General features: G+C 46.1%; 1 protein-coding gene across 1 annotated transcript in view; it reads right to left on the bottom strand.

The window, feature by feature from the left end:
• Positions 1-25,456, bottom strand: part of LOC144806137 (uncharacterized) — a 79,404-nt gene that overhangs the window by 5,647 nt on the left and 48,301 nt on the right. Inside the window, 3 exon segments of the mRNA XM_078672568.1 lie at positions 444-1,371; positions 9,618-9,671; positions 14,560-15,227. Of these exon segments, the coding sequence (XP_078528694.1) occupies positions 444-1,371; positions 9,618-9,671; positions 14,560-15,227 (1,650 nt within the window).

Genomic DNA, 25,456 nt, shown 5'->3' with positions numbered 1-25,456 from the left:
GCTGAATGGAATGAAGCCACAAATAGTTACAAAAGAATGAGGTTAATTCAAGCATTTCCATCCCTCGCTGTGCGCTTTTCTCCATAGACAGTTTGTTGGACAATCAATGGAGCGGTGTCTTTGTGGCTGCTTCATGTAAAGGTTTTGCGATGCTGAAAGCTCCTCCTCAGGGTTGACAGTGAGCACCGTTTATTTTCCCACATTGTCTCTCTTATGTGGAAAGGTTACATTTACAACTGAAGTTTTTGTCACATTGATAGCACTGATCATTTTCTTTCTCATTGTGGGTTCTCTCTTGTTGAATGAAACTGAATCTCCAGTAGACTCTTCCCTGGCATTTAGAACAATGATGAGGTTTTTTACAGGTAAGTTCTCGCAGGTTGAGTGAGGCCAGATTTCCGACTGAAGCTTTTACAGCATTCAGAGAGCTAAGAAGGTTTTACCCCAGTGTGAGTTCTCTCATGTCTAGTGAGAGTTGTTTTCAATCTGAAGCTTTTGTGGCATTCAGAGCACTGATACGGTTTATACCCAGAGTGGGTTCTGTCATGGTGAGTGAGAGTTATTTTCCGACTGAAGCTTTTCTGGCATTCAGAGCACTGATAGGGTTTGAGCCCAGTATGGATTCTCTCATGTTGAGTTAAACCGCATTTGTGATAGAAACCTTTTTGGCATTCAGAACACTGATACGGTTCCTGCCCAGTGTGGGTTCTTTCATGCACAGTAAGGTTGGATTTCTGACTGAAGCTTTTACAGCATTCAGAGCACTGATAAGGATTTTGCCCAGTGTGAGTTCTCTCATGGTAAGTGAGAGTTATTTTCCGACTGAAGCTTTTCTGGCATTCAGAGCACTGATAGGGTTTGAGCCCAGTATGGATTCTCTCATGTTGAGGTAAACCGCATTTGTGATAGAAACCTTTTTGGCATTCAGAACACTGATACGGTTCCTGCCCAGTGTGGGTTCTTTCATGCACAGTAAGGTTGGATTTCTGACTGAAGCTTTTCCGGCACTCAGAGCACTGATAAGGTTTTAGTCCAGGGTGAGTTCTCTCGTGTTCAATTAAACTGGATCTCTGACTGAATTCTTTCCGGCACTCAGAGCACTGATAAGGTGTTTGTCCAGTGTGGGTCCTTTCATGTACAGTAAGGCTGAATTTATGACTGAAGCTTTTACAGCATTCAGAGCACTGATAAGGTTTTTGCCCAGTGTGGGTTCTTTCATGTAAAGTGAGATTGGATTTGTGATTGAAGTGTTTCTGGCATTCGGGGCACTGATAGGGTTTTCGTCCAGCGCTAGTTTTCTCATGTTTAGTGAGGTGGGATTGATGACTAAAGCTGTTCCCAAAGTCATTGCCTTATTTGAGTTGTTTGTTTCTTCAGTTGGCTTTGTTCCTGGATACATGTCATCTTAAGACTGAATTTGATTTCTGATCGTGTACTTGTTTATGTTACACTCAGCATTAACTTCTAAACTACACTGCAGATTCTCTTCGTAACATATGTATTCAACTAATTATAGTTTTTACCTGGAAATTATTTCCTACCTTTAAAGGCACCGATCTAACTTGTCTTATTAACTTTCACTGAGGAGCCCCTTGTATTGATTAAGAGGCCTCTCATGGATTTATTTTCTCCAAGTTATGCCCGGGTGAATTCTCTCAAGTTTAATTAGTCTTATTTAGTGATTCTACTTTATCACATTTGAATTAGGAGTTTTAAAAGCACTGATAAGGTCTTTGGGCCTTAGTGTTTGCCTGTTAGGTATGTTTGTTCATACCAGTAATGACAGATGGTTAGGGCATGCCAGGGCGGTTTATGAATTATCGATAGTGTAACACTGGCCCCTTTTATACTTTCTGTGCCAGTATATGCTTTTTGTTCAGTGGTTAAGACAGGTATATGAGCGACTTTGGAGTTACAGGACCCTTTGAAACTATTCGGATCAACCCAAGAGACAGAGCTGGTGGGGGAAAATCTTCCTATATTGGAAATGGTAATCCAGTATCTTTGCTGTAACGACATCTGAGAAAGCGTATTTACAATTACTTTCTTTTAAACAATATTTTCTCTCCTCTCGTCTTCAGGAGACAGAGACAAAAACTTGCGCTTGTAAACCAGTGATATTAGTCTTTTTGACGGTTCTGTCACATCACAACACGTCTACGGATACTGATCTGTTGGGGAGGGTTTGGGTCTCCAAAACATTTCTCATAAACCATCAAACAGAATTTACAACACTGAGTTTTCTCAAGTGCACCGCGTGGGGATCAATCGTGGCCAATGTTCTCCTCAATCACAGTTACTGACACTTGGTAAACATTTATGACCATTTTCCTTTAGGGATTTGACAACTTTCACATTCACCAGTTTCTTCCGCTCCAACATCCTCACCATTCCTGGTACATAGAATGTGTTTCTTCTCTAGTGCTCGAGAATGTTTTAACTTTCCTTGAAATAATCCTTTTTGTTGTGTTTCTCTAAATTTAAACCTTCTTTTTTCTGTTAATGCTTCAGTCACCTGTAGAAATGAAGTCAGAGATTGTAAATAAACACAAAGAAAAAATATTTATGACCTTATACTTTGCACAAAGAAAGTATTGACAAAAACAAGATAGGAAATCAGTTGAGTTGCATTTCTGATAGTGGTGAAACAGCTCGGGACATGTAGATCGGGAGCTTTGGATTACTGGAGCTCATGGATGTGAGAGTAAACGTAATTAATATTTAAGAAAGAAACATAATTTGCACATATATTGTGACACAGATTCTCAGAAGCAGCCAACACTATACATTTTCAATTTCTGTGGCAAAATCTGGCATCACAATGAGATATTTGTAATACTTTTAATAAATTATCAATCAATCAATCAATCAATCAAAGACATTTATAAAGCGCACTACTCACCCGGAGGGTCTCAAGGCGCTTGGGGAGAGGGGGTCCGCTACTGCTCGAACAGCCAGGTCTTGAGCTTCTTCCTGAAGGAGAGGTGGTCTTGGGTCAGGCGCAGGTCGGTCGGGAGGGAGTTCCAGGTCTTGGCGGCCAGGTAGGAGAAGGACCTTCCTCCTGTTGTCACTCTTCGGATGTGGGGGACGGCAGCGAGGGCGTGACTGGTAGATCGGAGATGGCGTTTGGGAGCGTAGAAGTTGAGGCGGTTGTTGAGGTAACTCGGGCCTTGGTCGTGTAGGGCTTTGTGTGCGTGGGTGAGGAGACGGAAGGTGATTCTCTTGTTGACGGGGAGCCAGTGAAGGTCTCTCAGGTGTCCGGAGATGTGGCTGCGTCGGGGGATGTCGAGGACGAGTCTGGCTGAGGCGTTCTGGATCCGCTGGAGTCTCTTCTGGAGCTTGGCGGTGGTTCCGGCGTAGAGGGCGTTGCCGTAGTCCAGTCGGCTGGTGACGAGGGCCTGGGTGACCGTCTTCCTGGTCTCGATGGGGATCCACCGGAAGATCTTCCGTAGCATGCGCAGGATGTTGAAGCACGACGAGGAGACGGCGTTGACTTGTCTGGTCATGGAGAGGGAGGAGTCCAGGATGAAGCCCAGGTTGCGTGCGTGGTCTGTAGGTTTGGGTGCGGTGCCCAAGGCGGGGGGCCACCAGGAGTCGTCCCAGGCGGAGGGCGAGGAGCCCAGGATGAGGACTTCCGTCTTGTCTGAGTTCAGTTTCAGGCGGCTGGTCGTCATCCACTCGGCTACGTCTTTCATCCCTTCGTGTAGGTTGGTTCTGGCGGCGTCGGGGTCGTTGGTCAGGGAGAGGATCAGCTGGGTGTCGTCGGCGTAGGAGATGATGTTGAGGTTGTGTTGGCGTGCGATGGCCGCAAGGGGGCTCATGTAGACGTTGAAGAGGGTGGGGCTGAGCGAGGACCCTTGAGGGACGCCGCAGATGACTTTGGTGGCCTCTGACTTGTACAGTGGTAGGCGGACTCTCTGTGTCCTTCCGTCGAGGAAGGAGATGATCCATTCCAGTGCCTTCTCCTGGATTCCGACGTTGCTGAGGCGCTGCACTAGGGTGCGGTGACAGACAGTGTCGAATGCTGCGGAGAGGTCTAGGAGGATGAGGGCCGCTGTTTCTCCGTTGTCCAGGAGGGCTCGGATGTCATCAGTGGCAGCGATGAGTGCGGTCTCGGTGCTGTGGTTGGCTCGGAAGCCAGACTGAGAGGGGTCGAGGGATCAATTCGTCTCGAGGAAGGCGGCCAGCTGCTTGTTGATGGTCTTCTTGATGACTTTGGCTGGAAACGGGAGGAGCGAGATGGGGCGGTAGTTCTTGAGTTCGGTGGGGTCCGCTGTTGGTTTCTTTAGTAGAGCGCTGAGTTCGGCGTGCTTCCAGCTCTCAGGGAAGGTGGCGGTGTCGAAGGAGGTGTTGATGATGTCCCGCAGGTGGGGTGCGATGACGGCGTCGGCCTTGTTGAAGACGTGGTGAGGGCAGGGGTCGGTCGGAGATCCGGAGTGGATAGAGTTCATCGTGCGGATGGTGTCTTCTGTGTTGATCGGGGTCCAGGCGCTGAGGGTGGTGGTGGGGGGCGTTGGTGCGGTCGTGGGTAGCGTTGGTTGTGTGCTGAAGCTGTTGTGTATGTCGGCGAACTTGTTGTGGAAGTAGGAGGCGAGGGAGTTGCAGAGGTCTTGCGATGGGGTGATGTCGTTGGATCCAGCGTTGGGGTTGGAGAGCTCTTTCACGATGTTGAAGAGTTCCTTGCAGTTGTGTGCGTTGTTGTCCAGCCGGTCTTTGAATGCTGTTTTCTTGGTGGCGTGGATCAGTTGATGGTGCTTTCGGGTGGCGATCTTGAGGGTGGTCATGTTGTCCGGTGTTGGCTCCCTTCTCCAGGCTTTCTCGAGGGCTCGGCAGTTCTTCTTGGAGCTCTTGAGTTCGTCTGTGATCCATGGGGCCTTCTTGCTGCCAGGTCTGCTGGGCGGGGTCTTCAGTGGGGCGAGTTCGTCCGCGCAGTTGCTGATCCACTTTGTGAGGTTGTCGGCGGCCTGGCTTGGGTTCGCTGAGCTGGCGGGAGGGTGCTGGCTCAGGGAAGCGGCGAGCTGGTCGGCTTATCAGATGTTATTTACTCCCCTGCCCCCCTAGACTGTTATTCTATTCCTTTTTCCAGTGATCTAGGAAGGGACATTTTATTGAACAAAGGAATTCGCCTTGTTGTAATCACTACTTTAAATTCCACTGTAGACTGACGCTGTGCCCAGTTAGCTCAGTGGAATTCACTATTTCATTCATTCATTTGATCTTTATTTCGGCACATTATGGCCATAAAAGATACATGTAAAACAACAAAGTACATATTACGATGGTGAAAATAAAATGTATACAAGATAACCAATCGGGATAGCAGAAAATACAGTAAAATTCATCAATTAAATAAGGCACATAAAATATTAATTTAAATACTAGTTTAAAAGGAACTTTTTTATGTACGGTTGCGAAAGATAATATTCCAGTAGTGCAACTCATCAATGTACAACAAATAATCAGAACAGACCAAACATATACACGAAGAATACAAAGAGCCTGGACATTTATAGGTCTAAACCCAATTTCTTACGGGAAAAGCTTGCTGGCAATAGAAATCTGCTGACACAGAACACAACAAGTTGACTAGTGTCCATTTTGACAATCCTATATGCTTCAACATACGATCTTATACCTAAAGCATTACACAAGGGCTTGATCCATCGTTTCCTTGCCAGATCATATGCAGTACAAAAAAACTGAATATGATTATCATCCTCTCTAGAATTTGACTGGCAACTCATACATTTTGCACTTTTTGGTTGCCCCGTTGACATTTCCCATCTTGCTAGCATTAAATTTGTTTTGAGTATTCCATACCTAAATTTTAGGTATAGACTTTTAGCCAGTGGTGGTCGTATCTCATCTAAAACTTCCTCAAAGTGTGGGGAGTCCTTAAATGCAAGAAAACTACTCGTGATGGATCCACATGGGTAGTCATTTAGGAGATTGTGAGTTAAGTAGGCCCAAAATTTTACCTTTACTTGTTTCTTACAGCTTTGTGTCAGACCCGAAGGGTCTTCCCAAAAATCAGACAGCCCTATTCTGCAAAGCCAAGTTTGAACATGTTTCAACCATGGATTAGAATTATAAACGTCCAGGCTCTTCACTTCCAAAAGACCATCTCTATAATCTGCAAGTTTGGGTGTGCCCCAAAGTCTCACCCAGTATGAGAGTGGACGTAATATTGCAAGATGGTCCGTGCTTTTCATGCATAAATCTAAAAATAGCAGTAAAAGTGGGGTACGTTTGGGCAATCTCTAAATGCTTCTATAAAAATTATTTTCATTTTTCGAAAAGAGATTCCCAGCATTCATACCCCAGATTTCTGCTCCATAAAGAGCACCAGACTGAGCCTTAAATTTAAACACTTCGAGTGCTGGTGATATTGGTTTATTAAGGCTCCCCCCATGTCTCTTTATAATAGGTAGGGTGTTCTGAGTAAAAATAGTTTTACTTTCTTCAATTTGGGTTTTCCATGAATTTTTCGAATCTAGAGAAACACCCAAATAGGAAAAACTTGACAAAAGTTCCAGTTTTTGACTATTTAAGAACAAATTTCCCTTGAAAGATTTATGGGGATTGAGGGCCATGCATTTGGTCTTATTTGTATTTATTTCTAAACCTTTCTTGTCGCAATACAGTTGGAAGGAATTTAAAAGGGTTTGCAGACCAATGGGCGTTTGCGAGATCAGGATTGTATCGTCCGCAAATAAGAGTGCTGGTACCCTCACTCCATTCAGCTTAGGTGAATCGTTATTACTCTCTTCTAAATACGCTGGAATGTCATTAACAAATAATGAAAAAAGCGTGGGAGCCAACACACACCCTTGGCAGGCTCCCTGCTTTATTGGGACAGGTTTGGTTAATTCCCCATTTGGACCCCAGCGCACTCTAGCATAGTTGTTATCATGCAATCTTTTAATCTGCTAGAGTAAACAAGTCGGTAATCCCAATGCAAACAAACAATCCCATAAACGATCACGCAAAACTAAATCAAAAGCTGCCCTAAGGTCAACAAAAGCTACATAAATGTGCCCCTTCAATAAAAAAACATACTTCCAACAAAGACAACAGAATCTAAAAACTTGGTCAATTGTACTTGTGTTGCTTCTAATACCTGCTTGGAACTTAGTGAAGATTTGATTCTCATCAATCCACAGGTTCATACGAGTTAAGAGGTGCCTCGAAAATATCTTTTGTTAAATATCTAAAAGGCAAATGGGACGATAGTTGGACGGATCGTTTCTATCTCCCTTTTTAAAAACTAAAATGATTTCTGCACCCCTCCAGCTATCAGGTAAGTTTACATCAGTAACTAGAATGTTACAAAAGCTGATTAATATATGGTGCCCAGACTCTAGTCTCATGCTTGTACAGATCCCCGGGTATTTTGTCTAGCCCTGGTGCTTTACCATTTTTAACTGAGCTAATAGTTGCCCAGTTTCTTCTAGGCTAAAGACTATGGTACTTGTACAGGTTACTAGCCATGGACAATCCTCAGTAGCTATCTCCATATTTTCTGGGGCTTTATATAGGTGGGTAAAATGGTTAACCCATGTCTGTTCGTCAATAAACACGTCATCAGATGTTTTACCTCCAAGTTTCTCATTTGCAACTAGTTTCCAAAAGCCCACATTATCCTTAGACTTTGCAGCCAATAGCATGTTCTCCCAACAATCCTCATCCCAATTTGTTCTAGCAATTGCCTGAATCCTCCTATATTCCCTCCTTAACGCCCTAATCACATCTGATGTTTTGTTTTTAATTGCCTCTAAAAGTGAGGCCTTACTTAAACAACAGTCTTTATTATACCAAGGTTTAGTACCAACAGAGCTAATTTTAGTTAGCCGCTTTTTTTTGGCATTTTTGACACATAGGGTACGAGAGATGAAAAAAAACCAGTATGCAGATCAACAAAGTCATGACCCCCTACCGGTTGGATCAGATGGCTTGCAAATGTATCAGCAAAGAGCAGATAAATACTTGATAATGCTTCTCCATTAGCCAATAGGCTAGCCCATTTAAGTGAGCGCCTATTGTTACTCATTAATGGGGCATCATTAATATTGTTGTCCAAGATATAGTGCTCCTTCACTGAACTAATGCTAGGAACCAGTCGATAGTCTATTGATAAATGTAGTGGCCGGTGGTCACTTTCAAACCTAGGCATAATTTCAAGATCTGTTAGGTAGGGCCAAACGTCAAAGGATACCAGAATATAGTCAATACGGCTTTGGGAATTGTTTTTGACAAAGGTTGGAGCCTTTGGGGAATCAGATGGGAGACGGCCATTACAGGCCCTCAGTCCATGCACTGTTAATAATCTCATCATTTGGACTGCTAAGGTCGTGCAACGCACTCCCTCCATGTAAGATAGGGGTGGGATGTTATTAGCCCTATCCTCATCTTCAAAAACGTCACCAAACCCTAAGATTGGCTCGAAGTTACAATTCAAGTCTCCGCCAATTATAATACTTGGTGTGTCTACACAATTGGTTAAGAAGTTATCAAATTTTTCCAAAATTGCAGACTCCTTTGATAACCCGCATGGTCGGTTGTATACATTAAATAAAGAGATACGCCTACCATCCTTTAGTTTAACTACTAGCCCCAATATGTCAGCTGAGTCAATGTTTAATAGCGTGATGCTTACATCCAAAGACACTTTTACCCATACTGTAAGCCCCCCTGATGGCCTACCTCTGGCCATTGGTACTGCCTCTATATTAAAAGTCCTGAATCACACTCTATACGGTATTTCCAGGGCCCATGTTTCCTGAAGAAAACAGATATCACTTGAATCTATGTAGTTGGACCAGTCGGGATCACAAAGATTTTTTGGCAGACCCGCGATATTCCAGGATATTAATGTTAAATTTGGAGGGGTATTTGCTGGTTTTACTACTTTTGTCCCCTCAATCAATACATCTCGGTTACATGCCCTTACGACCGGGGATATGACTGATGTACAATAAATGACATCCCCCAAACTTGGGATCCGAGCACTTCTTGCATGAGTATCTGGTCTCTCTGGGTTCGACCCAACTAAAGTCAGTTCTTGGGTATATGGCTTCAAAACGGCCGTTAGGGCTGGTGATTCTCCCAAACTCCCAGTGGTAATAACAGATCCCAAACTTGGCTCTAAAACTACTCCTGATATCTCCAGCAGCAACTGTTGTATGTTTACTTTAGGTTTATAACCACTAGCAATGTTCCCCTTGCCTGGATCAACATTATCCTTAATATCAAGGACCAGGGGCATAGGTTTAGTTAGTCAATCAACCATCTCTAAGGAGGAGAAATCCTGAAATCTATTCGAGGTAATGATGGGCAATGAAGAGTCCGCCCTAAAGCCCAACACTTGAGTTGAAGGGCGATAAAAGTAACCCAGAGAGAGGGCGTGTATGTTGGTATGAGCCTTCTGGGTTTCGTCACATACACTCAGGAGGTGACGTACAGATTTTGGGCATTTGAAATTGACAACAATACAATCCCCCTCAAAATCTTTCCTCTGTTCACCCACCCAACCCACTCTACGAACCATAATGATCTCATTTATTTTTGAGTGGCTAAGACCTTCACTATTTCAAATTGTGCGGATGATAAAGACTTACTTGGTGGCCCAGAACTCATCACACTCCTCTGACAGGACGCAAGCACTGCAACACCTGAAAAAGAGATAAAAACATCACAACAGTAAAGGAAACGAAAAAGGGTCTAGAAAAGGAAAACACAAAACAGAAGAAAGAGAAAAAAGGCTATCTTCCACTCTCACCACATGTTCCAGCACAGGGAACTGTGCAGCAGCTGCTTGTGAACCCATAAGTTACATCTAAACACTGTGCCCCCAAGGTCAGCACCAGGTGCGGCTCCACCGGTTGCACCACCCTAAAGCAAGCCCTGTGTGCATGTGTGTCCACGCACATATACTGTGTCTTTTGCTTGTAATAGACAAGACAGAAAAGGGCAGGATGGGAGTGCGTAAAGAGATGGAAGACAGATCCAGAGAGAAAAGATGCCAAAAGAACGGACAAAGGGAGGATAGTATAAGAAAACAAGTTACTTACCTGTAACTACAGTTATCCAGTATTGGTATCTTTCATAGATTCACATGCCTGAATCATTCCCCGTCGTCGAGGCGGGAGTCCCACGGTAAATTATATATATATAGCAGTGCCTAAAAACCATTAGTAGTAGGCTAGAAAAGGATATAGGCCCAACTAGGCCCAAAACTTAGCAGCCTATCTACATCATTATGTAAAAAGAACTGAAAAAAGTAGCCTCAGCCAATCAGCTGTCCTCACCCTCTAGAACCTTCCCAGCTCAGGCAGTTCTCCTCAGATTTTCCCAGCACAAGTGAGAAGTAGTATCCATAATAAGAACTGCCCAGTCGGGGAGGAGGGTGGGTGCATGTGAATCTATGAAAGATACCAATACTGGATAACTGTAGTTACAGGTAAGTAACTTGTTTTCTTATCCAGTATTGGGGTATCTTTCATAGATTCACATGCCTGAATCAGAATAGCAAGCAGTAATAACCATAACTGTCGGTAGAGGAAGGTGGGAGACAATCCAAACCATATATCCCCACACAACCTGGAAGGTACTAGAGCAAGAACATATTTCAGTACATATGCATAATCATGACAATACCTTCATATACCATATATATAGAACATTAAAACAGTATGTTAGCACAAATGTGACAATAGAAAACAAGAAAAAACCATAAAAGGCTGACCTCAGTGAAGAAGATGCTGCAACACTGCTTCTCCCACTGACGTATCTTCATGTAACACCGGCTGCAGGCAATAGTGCTTGGTAAAAGTATGGACACTTTTCCATGTAGCAGCACGGCAGATGTTTTCCAGGGTCACCCCTGCAAATAAGGCTGTAGACGCTGACATCATCCTGGTTGAATGCGCCTTAACCGTTCTTGTCAGTGGCTTGTTCGCTTTCTCATGACAGAAGACAATGACAGAGGAAAGCCATCTGGCAATAGTTGCTTTCGTCACAGCCTGACCATGTGTAGCATGGCCATAAGCTACAAACAGTTGGGTAGATTTGCGCAAATCTTTTGTCTTTTGTAAATAGAATTTGAGACATCTTTGGACATCCAAGGAATGCAGCATCCTTTCAGCTGGAGTCTTGGGGTCTGGAAAGAAAGTTTTTAGTTTCACCGGTTGATTGATGTGAAACTGGGTCGGAACCTTGGGAATAAACTTAGGATGAGTTCTAAGTGTCACACAATCTTTTGAGAAATGTAGGAAAGGTTCCGATATAGTGAACGCTTGTATCTCACTTACTCTCCGGGCTGAAGTGAGGGCCAACAAAATAGCCACTTTCCAAGTCAAGAATTTAAGTTCTGATTTATGAATTGGTTCAAAAGGCCTTTTCAGCAATTGAGATAACACAATATTGAGATCCCACTCAGGAGGAGGAGGTCGCACTGGAGGGAAAACTCGAAATAATCCTTTAAGGAACTGTTTAATTAAAGAGGAAGAGCACAAAGATGGCTTGTTGTAACTCTTTCTGAATCTGGATATGGCAGCAAGGTGAACTTTGATAGAAGAAAAAGCGAGACCTGATCTGGCTAGAGACAGCAGATAAGGCAGAATCTGCTCTGGAGGAGCTTGTAGTGGATGGACATCACGCTCTCCGCACCATAAACAGAATCTCTTCCATTTGAAGCGATAGGTTCTGATTGCAGACTGTGCACGAGCCTGAGATAGAACAGCTCTACAGTCTGGAGAAATCTCCAGGTCCTTAAACTCTAGGAAGTCAGGAGCCAGGCGTGCAAGTGCAGCGACTGAGGATCTGGATGAAGTATTTGTCCTTCCTCCCTTGTCAGCATTGAAAGTGTCGGCTTGAGGCGCAGTGGAGGTTGATGGGAGAGTATCAGAAGCTCCTGGAACCAATACTGTCTTGGCCAGCGAGGAGCAATTAGGATTAGAGAGCAACGTTCCCTCTTCATTTTCTGTAGAACCTTTGGGATGAGAGGAATTGGAGGGAAGGCATACGCAAAGATTCCTGTCCACCTCATCAACAGGGCATTTCCTCTCGATCCTTGCTGTTGGAACCTGCTGGCAAAGTATATGCATTTGCTGTTCTGTTGCGTGGCAAACAGGTCCAGCGTTGGTGTGCCCCAGAGCTGGAAAATTGTTTCCACTTGGCTTTGTTCGAGTTCCCACTCGTGACATCCTGTGAACGATCTGCTGAGATCGTCGGCCAGAGAATTCTGAATTCCCTGAACATGTTCCGCTCTGAGGGAAATTTTGTGATGGAGTAACCATTCCCACATTTCTTGCGCTTGAAGAGACAGGGCTAGAGATTTCGTGCCCCCTTGCTTGTTTATGTAAAACATGCTGGTGGTGTTGTCCGTGCGCACCAGCACTGCAGAGCCCGCAATTCTTGGCAGGAAGGCTCGCAAGGAAAGAAAAATGGCCCTCAACTCGAGGCAGTTGATGTGTTTGTGCTTGTACTGATGGGACCACCGTCCCTGCACTTGAAGGTCTTGAAGATGGCCTCCCCAACCCTCCATGGAGGCATCTGTCGTCAGAGTAAATTCCGGTAGGGTCTGAAGAAAAGTGAGCCCCGGAGACAAATTTTTCTTTGCCGCCCACCATAGAAGAGCTTGTTTCATCTTGGGCGTGACCTTGATACGGTCCTCGAAAGATCCGTCTATCTGCCGCCACTGTCGATGCAATTCCTCTTGTAGAGGCCTCATTCTGAGTCGAGCCAGTGGGACTAGATGGAGTGCAGAGGAACACATCCCTAGCAGGGAAACAAACTGTCGGACCGAAAGAGACTTTTTTGACCGTATTTGACTTGCCAGCTTTGTGATTTTGTCCTGACGAATTTGGGTCAAGAAGGCCTTGCACTGAGAAGTGTCTAGTACTGCTCCTAGGAACGTCAGAATTCGTTTGGGTTGCAGTTGTGATTTTTTGACGTTGAGGGTCAGGCCCAGGTTCGAGAACATTGACAGAGCACTTGTGACCGATTGCTTTGTTGCCGTTTTTGTCGGACTCTTTATTAACCAATCGTCGAGGTACGGGAATACTTGGATTCCCTGTGACCTCAACGCAGCTGCAACCGGAACTAGAGTCTTGGTAAAGATTCTCGGTGCAGATTTCAGGCCGAAAGGGAGGACCTTGAATTGAAAATGGACACCAGCCACTGTGAATCTCAGATACTTGCGGTGGTTTGGATGAATGGGAATGTGGAAGTAAGCGTCTTCCATATCCAAGGAAGCCATGAAATCGCCTTCCATGAGGCAATTGAGGACATCTGCGAGCGTCACCATGCGGAAACTCTGCTTTTTCAGATATTTGTTTAAGTTTCGTAGATCCAAAATTGGACGCCACTCTCCTGAAACCTTTTCCACAAGGAAAAAACGAGAGTAAAACCCCTGATTTTTCTGGGATGTTGGAACTTTTTCTATCGCATTTTTGTGTAGCATCTTCATGGCTTCCATGTATAACAAATGAAGACGAGGAGGGGAGGGACCCCTGGGCGGAGACGTTGGAGGTTTCTGCAAGAACTCCAGAGTGTGTCCGTGTTTGACTATGTCCAGAACCCACTGATCTGAAGTTATCTTCCGCCACTGTTGATAAAAGGCGGAGATCTTGGCGCCCACGGGGAGGGAAGGAAGAGAGGATGGTGTCCGGCAAAACTCACTGGCGTTTATTTGAATCGCGTCCCTGGTAGTTAGAACGTCGTTTCCCTCCTTGACGAGAGAAACCCGCTGACGATGACTGTCGATAGGACTGTTGGTAGTACGGCTTATTTTGAGGCTGATACTGGCGGTTTTGCTGATTTTGATAATGTCCTCTGGAAGGAAAACCACGGCCTCTTGCTCCTCTGAAAAAACCTCGCTTATACTGTAGTGTACCAAGCGATTTGGCCGTATCAGTATCCGTCTTGATCGCAAGCAATGCGTCATCTATGTGTTTGCCAAACAATAACTCGCCATCATAGGCCATGTCAAGTATTTTGGTCTGGACTTCAGGTCTGAAAGAAGTCGCCTTGAGCCATCCGTGCCGTCTAAGAACTGCCGCTCCGGCCAATTGTCTAAAGGCTGTATTAGAGACATCGAGGGCGCAGTCGATAATCTCAGAAGCTGCCCGCTCGCCTTCCATGACAACCTTCCTGACCTCTTCAACACGGTCTTCGGGAACCAGGTTGATGAATTCCGACAGATCTGACCACATTTGTCTGTCATAACGTGCTAAAATTGCCAAAGAATTAGCAATCTTAACAGTAGCAGCGGCATTAATTGAGAACTTCTTCCCAATCGCATCCAACCTCCTGCCCTCTTTGTCTGGAGGTGTTGAAATTGGTGCTGCCGGATTCTTGGATCGTTGTTGAGCCGCTTGTAAAATCACTGAGTCAGGTCGTGGATGACCGATCAAACATGAAGGAGTATCCGGTGGTGCTCGGTACTTCTTGTCGACTCTTGGAAGAACCGCCGGGATGGACGCTGGCGTCTTCATTATATTAATCCCTTCTTTCCAAATGTATTCAATGATAGGGATAGATCTAGATACCCTTCTATACCCTTCTTTGAAATCATGAAGAAAACAGTCAGTCTGCTCAACCGAAACTGTAATTGCAAATCGAGCAGCTGCCCGATGCATGATGTTATGAAAACCTCCTATGTCTTCTGGCGGAGAATCTGAAGGTCGTGGCAAATTAGGAGAAGGCATAGGAATGATGTAATCATTCCATGGTTCCGTAGGCGTAGAATCCGGAAGCTCACCATCCTCACTTTCATCCTCATCTGGAGAGGAGACGTCAACATCATGACCACCAGCCCCGGGGTCAACATCCTGCCTTGGCGAGTGCGAAGGATGTGGCGGGGAATTTGTCGGCAAGACTACTGGCACAGGATTTGGAGCAGGCAGAGTTGGTGGAAACCTCTGACGATAATCAGCCAGCATGGCCTGCAAATCATGAATGAGAGAAGACGGAAGATGAGTCGTGTCTTCTGCGTGTTGTTGCTCCTGATGATAAGGAGTAGCTAAATTTTCCTGATAGTAATGAACGTCATCATCATCTTCATCCTCTTGATATTTGATGTGTAACTGAGAAGGATGATGGGCAACTCCAAAAGGCTCGTCATCATCCCCTTCATCATCAGAATCTGCCTCCACGTAGTTTTCCAGAATATGCGAAGGCAAGAGGGGAGACAAATGAGAGTAACTCTGTCTCTGAAATGATTTCATCTGGAAATGGGTATACTGTACCCTTACCGGAGATGTGGGCAACAAATGCGTAGACGGCGCATTCAAAGATGCTAGCGCTGCTGTCGACGGTAGAAGTGAAACAGAAGTGTGAGTTGCTGGCATTGTCGTCGACGGTATCGTCATCGGAGTTGGAATCGTCGACGAGGACTGTGTTGAAGGCGTCCTAGTAGACGGATCCGTCGACGGACTCTTCGTCGTCGATGGAGCTGAAACCTTCGTCGACGGGCTCGTCGTCGACGGACTCGTCGTCGACGGGGTCTTCGTCGACGGACTTGTCGTCGACGGGGTCTTCGTCGACGGACCTGTCGTCGACGGGGCCTTCGTCGACGAGGCCTTCGTTGACGAGGCCTTCGTAGACGGGATCTTCGTCGACGGGATCTTCGTCGACGGGGTCTTCGTCGACGGGATGGTGGAAACCTTCGTCGACGGGGTAGCCGTCGACGGAAGCGTCGACGGAAGCGATGACGAATGCTTCGTAGATGGTGATTTGGTCGTCGACGGAAGGCTCGTCGCCGACGAGCTTTTCTTCAATGATTTTTTCTCTGAAGAAGAAACCATGACGGACATCACAGGAGAAGTAATTGCTGAGGTGGTAACAGTACTTGAAGACGTAGAGGACGTAGAATAGGTGGTGACAGTGAGAGAGGACACCAAAGAGACAGCTTTAGTGCGGACTGTACTCACAGTAGAAGCTGTTGACGCAGCACTCTTCGTGGACTCAGAGGGTTTATGAGAGAGTTTAGGTTTTTTCAGTCTCTCAGGAGAACACCTCTCTTTGGAACTGGCTCTCTTACTTGAGGTAGAGGCTCTGTCCTCATCATCTGTGGCAGACGACTTCAGCCACAAAAGAACTCTTGCCTCTCTATCCCTGATGGTCTTAGGAGGGAAGGTTCGACATATCCTGCAATCCTTCACAACATGTGAAGGATGCAAACAATAAATACAATCAGAGTGCTGGTCGTCCACATGTACCCTCTTCTTGAAGCAGGAACCACAAGCCTTGAATAGAGCCTTCTTTTCAGACATCTTGAGAGAATTTTGAAGAAATTTTGAAGAAAACTGAGTAGGCACTCAGGGAGACTCCCTTACACACGAAGTGCGGTGAAAATCTGAGGAGAACTGCCTGAGCTGGGAAGGTTCTAGAGGGTGAGGACAGCTGATTGGCTGAGGCTACTTTTTTCAGTTCTTTTTACATAATGATGTAGATAGGCTGCTAAGTTTTGGGCCTAGTTGGGCCTATATCCTTTTCTAGCCTACTACTAATGGTTTTTAGGCACTGCTATATATATATAATTTACCGTGGGACTCCCGCCTCGACGACGGGGAATGATTCAGGCATGTGAATCTATGAAAGATACCCCAATACTGGATAACGTGGTGTAGAGGAGGAGACAAATGTGCCAATAGTTAGGGAACAGCTGGGCAAAACTGACCTAAAAGGAACTGACCTTGCAGTACAACCCAACATGGTAATCATCAGAAGTTTGATAACAACAAGAATAGTGCACACCGGGAGCCATATGTTGAAGTGAAGAGACAAAAACAAAACAGAGAACAAGAAAGGGAATAGAGAAAGAAGAAACAGGGGAAAAGGAAACTTAGAGTTATCGGAATCCTTACCTGGCAGTTATTTTATTTTGTGTTCCTCCAATCGTGGCAGCCCCAATGCACTGCCTGGTCATCCCAGAATACCCTGAAAGGAAGGAAAGAAATAGTTTTGTGTCAGACGACAATCACACTTCATCCCATCTTTCAAATAACCGTCCTGAACTTACAAAACAAAATAATCTCTTGTTCTCTGGAGGCCATTGTGAAGCAACTATGGTTAATGAATAAGTACTTTTTTGGTTCACCAAGGACCATGATCCCTTTATGGAAAAGGTCTCTGTGAATATAGAGTGCACCCACAGCCTCAGAGAACAAACCCTAACAACCCAGTCCACTTCATAACCACATCTTTCCATTTACAGATCATGGAACTTGCAAATCAAAAAAATCTGGTTAGCAAAGGTATGTTAATGTCCTTGTACATAATTCTGCCCACACTTCATAAATCAACCAGACTCTTAGATTTATAGAAACCATGCTCTCTGAGTTCAAGTTGATGCAGAGTTCAAATTCGGAGCAATGGAAGCAACAAGGCATCAATGTGTTGGCGCATTTTATTGATAAATTATCTGAAGGGATGATGTGGAGGGTCAGTGTCTTGTGAGCCCTATAGGACGGCGACCAAAGGACTAGAACATTGGAATAAATCCTTCACAAGACAAAGCTTGGAACACTGAAATGTTGTGACCTCCATTGAAGACAACGGAGCAGCAGCAGCCTATACAACCTGATCTAGGCCCGCTGCTCTCAACATTACAATGTCCTTATACACAGCCTCTGCCTCTCCAAAATATATGGATTGGCTGGAGAAAGCAAAGGATAGAGCCTGCAGCATGGCACAGATGAGCCTCCCCCCTTCCTCCTCCCGTACCTCGCAGTGTCACTGGCGTCTTGGAGGGAAGAGGGGGGGTTCTGCTCATCTCCTGCATCTCCCCGGCTCACCTGAATGATGAAAAGCAGTTTAGCCGAGCCCAGGGAGAGCCAGGGGCTGACTTCAGCCTCCTTTAACAGCTATTGCTGCGAATGTTCAACAATTAACCACCATGGCCCTGCATGCGGCTGTTAAATGTTGAACATTCACAGAAAAATCTGTGAAACAAAGGTTTCGGAGTACCGGAGGTGGTTCAATCCACTCGGTCCCTGGGACACTGTTGTTTTATTAATTAACATATTCTGCCCTCATGGGGCAAAGAGTGTAATGACCTTATAGTCAGCCATAGCAGGCAATACTGCCCATTAAAGGACCGCTCCCTTGGTAAAGGCCCTTGCCTTTGGAGCTACAACAAACTACAAAGCTATATTAAAGGTTTCAAATAATTACTGAAAGAATAAACATGGTTACTCAGTCCGAGAAATAATCACCATAATATTTGCAGGAGGATCACATAAAGGTAACCTCTAAAGTATATCATAAGCCAGAATCAGAAATAACTCTATCTGTAAAGTCAATAGAAAGACTACCACAACACATGTGTGCTACGAAATAAGAAAACGTTTTTTTATAATATCAAATAGCAAACTGTGATAGAATCTGCTTATTTGGAAATCAAGGAAAAGTTCTTAAGTTTTTAGACAGAGAGACCACATCATTGACATGGTTCATGATGTGGTAAAAATGACAGCAATCACTGAATGTTCATGAAAACATGGCACAACAAAATGTAATTTAATAAACCACACCTACAAAATGAATAATTAATTGTGACTCTTCCCCAAAAAGCCACAAGTCATTTTACAAGGCGATTCCCTAACATAATAACTGGATCTTAATCACAGTTTAAGTTTGTGGCCATTCATGTAGGACCCAATTTGTACGGGAACATTTGCTGGCAGCTTATCAGTTGTTTATTAGAAATGCCTACAACTTGGACTCCTTTCCCAAGAGGGGTGGGTTGGGAGCTCCCGTCAGTCTGACTGTGGAACGGGAGGCACATTTATTGATTAAAAGAGATGCTGGATTCCCATTTACTTCTTCTACAAAAGGGCCAGTCTGGGTGACCTCTCGGACTGCACCAAGCATGTAATCCTTCTCCCGTCGCAGGCACCGTCATTGTGTCTGATTCAGTCCCGTAGAAACTCCTAGTGTAGGAGGAAGTTGTGGAAAATCCTTATTAATCACTGAAGGATTTTGTTGAAATCCTGGATTTGTTGACAAGTTGGCGTTCTATTCGGCATTGGGCTGTGGGACTATCTGGACTGAAGGTATGTTCCAATATATCTGCCTTTTATTCTGCATGCTCGGCACAGAGGCCAGTTGGGCTGGGACCATTGACTGAGACATCCCATTCGGTGCTATCTGATTCATGTTCCAGTTTCCCAGGTTCCTGCAAACATCGCACATATCATGTCTTATTCTGCACATTATTAGTGTTTGAGGTATTTAAATTGCCACTGTTAGTAAAACCTATACCCTAAGCCCTATACCCTTGAAGATCGAGGCGGGGCGGGGCCTGGAATGGCCGCCTAGCCTGTTCCTGCGCTGCACGGGACCCTGATTACGGCGAAAAACAGCGTATTACAGAGCCCAAACATATACGCCCAGAAGGTGACTCCTGAAACCGCTTCATCTAGCGCACACGATGCTTTGACTGGAGCTGCAATTCGCCGAGTAATAGCGGACGGATCGGAAGGTTGTCTTTACGCCCGGGTGAAGCGCGGCTCGGCCGCCATCTTAGGTCCGCGGGACCCAACCGGACGTGCACCGAAATCCCAGCCCGATGCCTTCTGCGTCAACCTTCCAAGTATAGAGGTGAGCGCGACCTTCAAATAACTGCTGCGTCGCCTGATTAATGTTCCCGAGACCCGGAGGAGATAAGTTTTAAACACAAACTAAATTGCTGCCTGACCCCAAGATGGCGGAGATCTTTCCCTCCGTGAAAACGAGATGGCATTAGCAGCTTAAATCGGCACCCTATGACCCTACACAGCAATTCTATCTCAATGTGGTGCTCTTATCCTCTCAGCTCGGCCACACGGTTACACGGAGAGGTCCTACAATCCTGCACTGCCTGAGGTCAAAATGGCGGTCTGCCTACCAGACTCACTCAGCCCCAGGCGCGAAAATGCATTAATAAAGCCATAACCCCACCACTGACCCACCGCTATCATAAGAGCATGTGGGTGCAAATCAATGGCAATTTCAGATTTGCGTCAACATTTATATCCCACCTCCAGTCCCAGTGTGTAAATGACTACAGTGTGCAATCTTGAATGAGCAGTCAAATAACCACCTCAATTGTGACTTACCTCACTGGCACCCATGCTGGACCAGTGAGCTGATCAGAGCTAACCAGAGCTCACCACGAGTACACGAGTAACAAGCTAACAAGCAACCACAAGCTAACCAGAGCTAACCACGAGTACACGAGAACACGCTAAAGCTCCCACGAGCCATCTAAAGCCAGAATACGATCATTGGTGTTGATGAGAGAGGCTATCGCTATTACCTATAACCTGTCATGGTTGTCATGGTACTAACTTGTCATGGTTGTCATGGTACTTGTCATGGTTAACTCCCCATTGCAGTCCAAACTCAGTGGGAATCCCTGCCCCAGCGCCTGGCGCTCTCCAAGATGACACTCGCCCCCCCGCAGGGGTTGGGAGCCTCCGGCCACCAGTGAGAGCTGCGTAGCAAGTAGTGCCAGCTACACCGTTTAGGCCTTTTCACAGCTGCGCAGCAAGTAGTGCCAGCTGCACCGTTTAGGCCATTTACGGCTGCGCAGCAAGTAGTGCCAGCTGCATCATTTAGGCCGTTTACAGATGTGCAGCAAGTTGAGCTGTTTCCAGCTGCATGGTTTATACCTTTTTCAACTGCACGGCTATTAGTGCCAGCTGCACCTTTTAAGCTACTTTTCCGTGGGGACAGACCTGATTAAGTTGGAGTCCTGCTGCAGGGACAGCACCATTGACACTATGGTTTCAGTGCATTTGAGTCCCCCTCTGAGATGGCCTTTTGGCCAGGGAGTCTGCAAGGTTTATAGGGCGCCAGGCCTGTACATATATGTTAGTGCTAGAAAATGCTTTTCATGTATTTTGTTTTCCGCACCCTGTTATGAGCACCTCTTCAGGTGGTCTTAAGATGTTGAGGTTGTTGTGCATACTTAGGCTTTGCTAGTCCCGGACGGCACATTAGTTCTGATATCCTCACCTTAACGTCTGGATTATGTGCCTCCTTTATGCCCTTTTATTTCTCTTCTCCACCGCTTTCCCAGTAACACTCTCCTCTCATCCCCCCCACCCTCCTCCGCCACATTTTCCCATCGTGGCCACCACTCGAGTTAAGGTTGGAACTAATTGCTACAAAATCATTTATCCTCCCAGCCTGACTAAAGCTGCAACAAAACGATTGAAGCACAATACTATTGAAAGTTTCCCGGATTCCCTCTTTGTTGATCAATTTCACAATAGTCGTTTTGGGAGGTTCATAAATGATTTCATTTTCTTCACTCACGACACCTCCTCTTGGTCCACCAGCTTTTACAATTCCCTTAACGTCACCTCCTCCTCCTCTATCCCTCATGGGAAACAGCTAAAAATCTCCCCTTCCACACGTTTCAACGGTTACCTCACTATCTCACTCTATAACAACGGTACTGTCATGATCCAAGGCAATGACACCTGTCTTTCGCTCTTTGACCACCTCTTCCCCTCCCTACTCCCCTCCTCTGCGACCGGGTTTTCCCCGACTCTCCTTCTAGCTCCACCCATTACTCCCTCTCTCCTCCCCTGACCCCCCTACACTCTAATTGGCTGCACTCTCAAGAATCACCTCTTCCCGCCCCCTCCCCTGTGACCTCCTCTCCAATTCCTCCCCCCTCACAATATGCCCCCTCCCACTTCACTTCAGCCTCACCGCTAGCTAATGCGACCCTCGTTCAATCTGCATCATCCCGGTACTCCAATCTCTTCTCCTCCCCCATTTTCCTTCCAGTCACATCCCTTTTTAGTCCACCTCTCCTCCAACCTTCTCCCCCAGTGAACTTTCCCTACGCTCCCCTTATCCCTTCTTCCATACCTCCTATCCACCTCCCCCTCCCCTCGTTATTCACCCGTATTTCACCTCAATCCCACTGCATCTCGCTCCTCCCTCCCACTCCTCCAGCAATGCTATGCTACTCCCTTTCCCCCCGTGGTAACCCTGTCCATTTCCCTCCCTCGGGTCCAACAGTACCACTTCCTTTCCCCAACATCCCTTTCTCTCAACCCCCCCACTCTGCCAGATGCCCGTTCCCTTACAGCCTCCTCTCCTACCTGACATGCCCTCCACAACCACCTCACCTCTTCTCCTCCCAAACCTCCTTCATTCCCATGACTCCACACAGTCCTCCCCTCTCCTTCTCCCCTACCGCTGTGTTCCGCACCCTTCTCCCCCTAAAGTTATCCCTAATTCCTCTCCTTCTTGCAACACCAACAAAGGCAACTCTCCCTTAACCTCTGATTCATTAACTCCCGCTCTCAACCTTCACCTTTCCCCACTTTTGAACCTTACACCCCCAACTCACCTCCTATCCCCCACCTCTCCCTGCCTTCCACCACCAATTCCACCCCCACCTGTTTCCATCGATCCACCCAACCTTCCGTGCTCTGCATTACTCTCGCTGGAAAATAAGCTAGGTTCCCTTATCACCTCCATCTCCCACCTTACAGCTGCAATTTCACTTCTAAGCTCTAAGTTTTCCACCTTTCCGTGCACCCCCGCTCCTTCCCAACTTCCCACGAGATGCACCTCGCCCCCTCACCTCAATTTAGCCAAGCTGAATCAGTCGTCTGCAAACTTTGTTAACTCGCACAAGCCTTTGAACGCCGCCCTTCCTCAACCTGCATACCCTAGCAACCCTACTATCTACACTATTCCAACCATCTCCTCTGTCAGAACCAAGAATCCACCTAAACTCTCCCGAGCACCCCCACATAAGCACAACATCCCGATCACCATTCAGAGCCAAGGTGCCCCCGTCACCAAAACAGTCCTGACAGAGCTGTGCTGTCTGCTCCATAACTGCAGATCTGCAGTAAAACACAAACTTGAAATGTCAGATACCATCACCTACCATAATATTGACATGCTCTTCCTCACTGAGACCTGGTTCAAAGATACCTCGCATTCTACGTTTGATCTCCTATTACCTACAGGCTATTCTATATTTAGGAATGACAGAACTGACAACACGGGGGGAGGTGTTGCAGTCATCTTTAGAAACTCCCTTCAACTCAAGGCCTCTCCAATCAGCTCCTTCCATACCTTTGAATGCCTTTCTTTTGAGCTACAAGTGCACCACCGTTCACCCCTTAGATTCCATGTCATTTACCGCCCGCCTCATAGTGGTCCTTCGTTTTTGGAGGAACTCACTGACTTCATCAGTGACCAATACTCGCAAAGTGACAATCAGACCTTCGTGGGTGACTTCAATCTCGACTGGGGCTCACCGCAAGACTCCTCCGCAAACTCCCTGGCCACCTTCCTCTCTGTTAACGATCTCATCCAACACTGCACAGAATCAACACACTCTAAGGGCTCAATCCTGGACCTTGTTATTTCTAAAGCAGGCATGCTTTCCATCACTACCCCTATTCACGTAGACTGGTCTGACCACCTCCTCATCCCATTCTCTATTCAACTATCACAAGCTATAACACTTGGCCAACCCAAGAGGGCCATCTCCTGGTTCCGTGATGTTAAAAATATTGTTGTCGGTCCCCTCTGTGAATCAGCTTTGTTATCTCTTCCAAGGCTAGACCCGAACCTAGATGTTGACGATCTCACCTCCCAATGCCTCACAGTTCTTGCAGATGAAATTAACAACGTCGCTCCACTCGAACAAAAGGTTAAGGCCCACCCCCTCAGCACCTTGGTTCAACAAATCCCTCTATGAAGAAAGAAAGCAGCTAAGATTCCTGGAGAAACAATGGAGGCAAGTGCCCTCCACCGATAACTTGTCCACGCTTCGCTCCGCAAGATCCAGGTACCACAAACACATCTTCCTTGGGAAAGCGGCTCACTTCAAAACCCTCCTTGACTCAGCCAAAAATAGACCCAAAAAACTATTTGATCTCATCAAGAGTCCTGACTGCTCTCCCCCTTCCTCCAAGCTGGAGGATTCTACAAAGAGAGCAGCGGATTTCGCTATATTCTTTGACGAAAAAGTGAAATCACTTGTGGATCAGGTCGCTCATCCTACCCCTCCAGAGGAGTGCAAATCCTTAGCCATTTGGCAAAACTTTGACCCCATATCTGAAGATGCCCTTCTCAAGTGCATCCACGAAACAAAGCCCTCCAACCATCATCTGGACCCCATCCCCAGTGCCATTGCCATTGACTTTTATACCCTTTCCCTCTCCTACTGGACCACTCTGGTCAACCTCTCCCTCTATCAAGGCTCCCTTCCTGTCTCCTTCAAAACTGGGCAGGTCACCCCGCTTCTTAAAAAAACAACTGCTGATGCGTCTGACCTCAACAACTTCCGCCCCATCACTAACTTACCCTTTCTTGTGAAGATTACAGAAAGATGTGTAGCGAAACAACTCTCTCGTCATATCAAGGACAATGATCTTCTAGACAATTTCCAGACTGGCTTCATTCAAAACTACAGCACTGAAACAGCCCCACTGCAAGTGGTTGATGACGCGCTGAGGATCCTCGACTCGGGGGGGTCCTGTCTTTTAATTCTCCTTGACCTTTCTGCAGCCTTTGACACTGTCAATCATAACACCCTTCTCAACATTCTTAAACAGAGAATGGGAATGGAGGGCACTGTGCTTAAATGATTTGCCTCCTTCCTCTCTGATAGATCACAAATGATCAAAATAGCAAACAGTCTTTCATCTCCTTTGGCGGTAGGTCAAGGTGTTCCTCAAGGCTCTATACTTACACCCACAATGTTCAACCTCGATTTAGAACCACTAGGAAATCTCCTAAGTAAATCCGGGATCCACTATCATCTCTATGCTGACGACACTCAAATCTACCTCAAGGTTGCCTCCACTCACGATCTCTCTATCCTAAGCTCTACTCTCGACTCCATTCATAACTGGATGTTTACTCATCAACTGATTCTGAATCCCTCCAAAACTGAGTTCCTCCTCTTCTCCTCTTCAATCTCTCCTCCCCCGGTGCAATCATGGATGGATCAGTTGAATCTACTGAACACTAAACCCATCATTGCCGACAGCGCAAAATCCCTGGGTGTCATTCTCGACAAAAAACTCAATCTAACCCCCCACATCAATTCCATTGCAAAGTCTGCTCGATACCATCTGCGCCTTCTTTGGGGGATCCTTCGCTTCTTCCCGGAGCAGGACCTTATAACCCTAATGCAATCGCTGGTCCTCTCCAGACTTGACTACTGCAATTCTCTTCTTACTGGCCTCCCCAAATCCCACCTGTCCCCCCTTAAATCTGTTTTCCATTCAGCAGCTCGTTTCATTTATGGGGCCAAAAGAAGCGACCACATCACACTAATGTTATCTACCCTCCGCTAGCTTCCAATCGAGGCTAGAGCTATCTTCAAGACTGCTTGTATCACCCACAAAGCCTTGCACTCCTCCTCTCCTCGCTACCTGGCGAATAAACTGAAACTCTCTGGAGGCTCTAGACCATCATG

This window comes from Lissotriton helveticus, assembly GCF_964261635.1.
Source record: "Lissotriton helveticus chromosome 1_1 unlocalized genomic scaffold, aLisHel1.1 SUPER_1_unloc_5, whole genome shotgun sequence".
Taxonomy (NCBI): Eukaryota; Metazoa; Chordata; class Amphibia; order Caudata; family Salamandridae; genus Lissotriton; species Lissotriton helveticus.
This window is presented reverse-complemented; position numbering and strand designations above follow the sequence as displayed.